The sequence below is a fragment of the Mandrillus leucophaeus genome, unplaced genomic scaffold (assembly GCF_000951045.1).
Source record: "Mandrillus leucophaeus isolate KB7577 unplaced genomic scaffold, Mleu.le_1.0 Scaffold124, whole genome shotgun sequence".
Classification (NCBI taxonomy): Eukaryota; Metazoa; Chordata; class Mammalia; order Primates; family Cercopithecidae; genus Mandrillus; species Mandrillus leucophaeus.
In genome coordinates this window covers 2,325,485-2,328,351 of record NW_012100765.1, presented here as the reverse complement: position 1 = coordinate 2,328,351, position 2,867 = coordinate 2,325,485, and the positions used below count along the sequence as shown (strand labels likewise).

Genomic DNA, 2,867 nt, shown 5'->3' with positions numbered 1-2,867 from the left:
CCTGGGTCTCCCAAAGTGCTGGGATTACAGGAGTAAGCCACCGCACCCAGCATAACTATTGTTATTAATGGCCTCATGATAAGGAGAGAAAATTATTGAGGTTCCTGTGAGCTCTCATTCCCTAGAATAAGGTAAATGGACACCAAATCGTTACAAGTAATCTAATAAACTTATATTCTATAAGAGAGAGATGGAAATCATGAAAATTCAAAGCCAAAACGAAGGCAGATGGTGTCAACCCAATGCAACCTTTTCCTGTCTAGGGGAGTTAGCATTGGGGTCACACCCGAATCCTATGAAAGCAAGTCTAACACACAGCCTCTTCCTCAATCTTAACAAAGGGCAGGTCCCAAAACATTTCTATGCTTTCCATCACCAACCCACTGGGCTCTCTAACTATAAGAACTATTAGTTAGGTTTCCAATTTAAAATGTTAGGAGAGAGCATATTTTAAATCAAATATACTCTCAGACTAAGACTCAACTTCCAAAACGATAAACAGGTTCAATTTTGGTGAGTAGAATACAGAAGAATTCAAATGGACTCCATTCAAGGTTCAAAAACAATCTCTCCAGAAATCAAAAAGTTGTCACCACCATATTCACATTACAGACCACACTTCACAGGTGGATATCATTTTCATATGTGCAAGAGGGCATCTGGACATATGTGTAAGGGAGCATCTGGCATTAGCTCTTTCAGGTTGTGTGGAAACATTCAACAAACAATCCAAAGAAGTCATTAAGAAGGAGAAAAATGTGACTGAGAAATTCGTTTGTGATGAAGACATACACTGGCTCTGCCACAATAGTGCATGTCTAAAAGATCCAACAGATAAACAGCACCTGAGTGGCCTCGAAGAATTCATGTACTTCCCTAAGCCTTCCATAACTTGGATAGATGGATGTACCTGTCCTTCTATGAGATACACTCAAGGAAAACTAAGCATATGCTAAAGGTTTGCATACACTGTCACTTGTTAGAGCCAGCCCTGAAATACAAATCATAGTCAATCTCCTGTCATGTAAATAACAAACTTCTTAATTTATCTAATTGTGAGAGCAGCCATTTACATATTGAGGTGTATTTCTTAAAACAAGGCAAAAGTAGAGCTTAAAAATTCATAAAATCTGACTCCTTCTCCAGTAACATATGACCAGACATTTTGAAGTTGTAGTGGTGCATTTCAAAAAGAAAAATAATAATTCAGGCCGAGTGCGGTGGCTCACGCCTGTAATCCCAGCGCTTTAGAGGCTGAGGCGGGTGGATCACTTGCGGCCAGGAGTTTGAGAACAGCCTGGCCAACATGGTGAAACCCATCTCTACCAAAAATACACAAATCAGCTGAGTGTCATGGTGCGTGCCTGTAATCCCAGCTCCTCGGGAGACTGAGGCAGGAGAATCGCTTGAACCCTGGAGATGGAGGTTGCAATGACAGAGCGAGACTCTGTCTCAGAAAAAAAAGAAAGAAAAGAAATGATAATTCCAACCCTTGAGGGTATCTGAGAACTCAGGCATTTTAATGGGTTCTCTGAACAAATATTTAAGGCACATAACAAGCTTTGACTTTTTTCAATAGCCTTTTGATTCTCCTTATGCTTATAGAAATGATAAACATTAATATCCGAAAGCTATTTGGGACTAAGAATGTGCTGACCTCAGTCCTTGCAAGGGAATGCAAACAAATGTATCTGTGGGTGACAGCAGCAGCTTTGCCTACAATGAATGATACAGAGATTGCCAAACACCGATTATTCCCCAGCTCCAGTTAAATATACAGAAAACAACAAGTAGTAACATTTTCCAAAATCAAGAACACAGAAAATTTTGCAAAGGGAACCCCAAACTGGGCTTTAGTTTTACCAGCAACCAACTCATAACTGAAGCACAACAATAGCAATAAAATACCAGTATTTCCCATGTTGTATGGGCATCTTTGCTTTCAAAATGCAGTTACAATCTTTGCTACATCAGTAAGAAAATCTGGGTAGCCATAAAAAGGTTTCTCACACAAACCTAAAAAGAGCCTTAAGGTTCATTACGGATCCATTACGCAATGGCATTAAAGCACTGAACACTTACAGCTACTGCCTACCACCCACCATTTGTAATTCCCAGCCAAGTGGCCAATAATTCAAGGGACAGATGGACCATGAGATTTCAAATGGACTGACCTGAACTCTCGTGTTTAAAGAAGACAGGTTGAATTTGCCATTCAAATTGCAAATGATTCATCCTTCCCTCCAGTAGTACTTACACTCCTTGGTTATTTTTGCCAGCACCGTATCTACCTTTCTACTCTCAGAGAGATGCCCTTACCTGTGGTGGAGCAGCTGTACTGTGGATACTGTGTGAAAGCAATAGCCCTTTCTAGGCCATCTCTCTCCATCTCCTCAATTGCTTCTTCTGTTAAAGGATGGACGTACCGAAATCCAATATAGTATTTGTGAGGGGCTATTAGGAAGCACACGTGGAAAGGAGAAAGTGTTAATCTTTATATAGATTCCTCAGAGTCACCGAACATAATGCAATGCCCAGAACAAAGAACAGTTCATGTAATTTCCTATGGCACTGACGGTGGAGGCAAGTTTAGCATATTCCTTGGATCGTACCCACTCTTCAGCTGGTATGTGGACTTTTAATCACAATTTTCTGGGATCAGCACCCCACCCACACATCTTTACTGCACAGTGGTTTTTAAAACTCAAACTTCTCTTCCTAATTCTCTGTTCTTGGCTGGCCTAAGAAAGTCTCAAGAGAAAGGAGGAAAAAACAACACTGATTCTAAAATATAACTTCCTCTTGCATACCAGATACTATGGTAGACACTGGGCATTATTTTTTAATTTTTTTTTTTTTTTTTTTTT

At 40.0% G+C, this 2,867-nt stretch overlaps 1 protein-coding gene across 1 annotated transcript in view; it reads right to left on the bottom strand.

Moving 5' to 3' along the window:
• The window catches only part of FECH (ferrochelatase), a 39,357-nt gene that overhangs the window by 15,998 nt on the left and 20,492 nt on the right, over positions 1-2,867 (bottom strand). Inside the window, exon 4 of the mRNA XM_011971714.1 lies at positions 2,320-2,454. Within this exon, the coding sequence (XP_011827104.1) occupies positions 2,320-2,454 (135 nt within the window). The remainder of the gene's footprint in view (positions 1-2,319; positions 2,455-2,867) is intronic.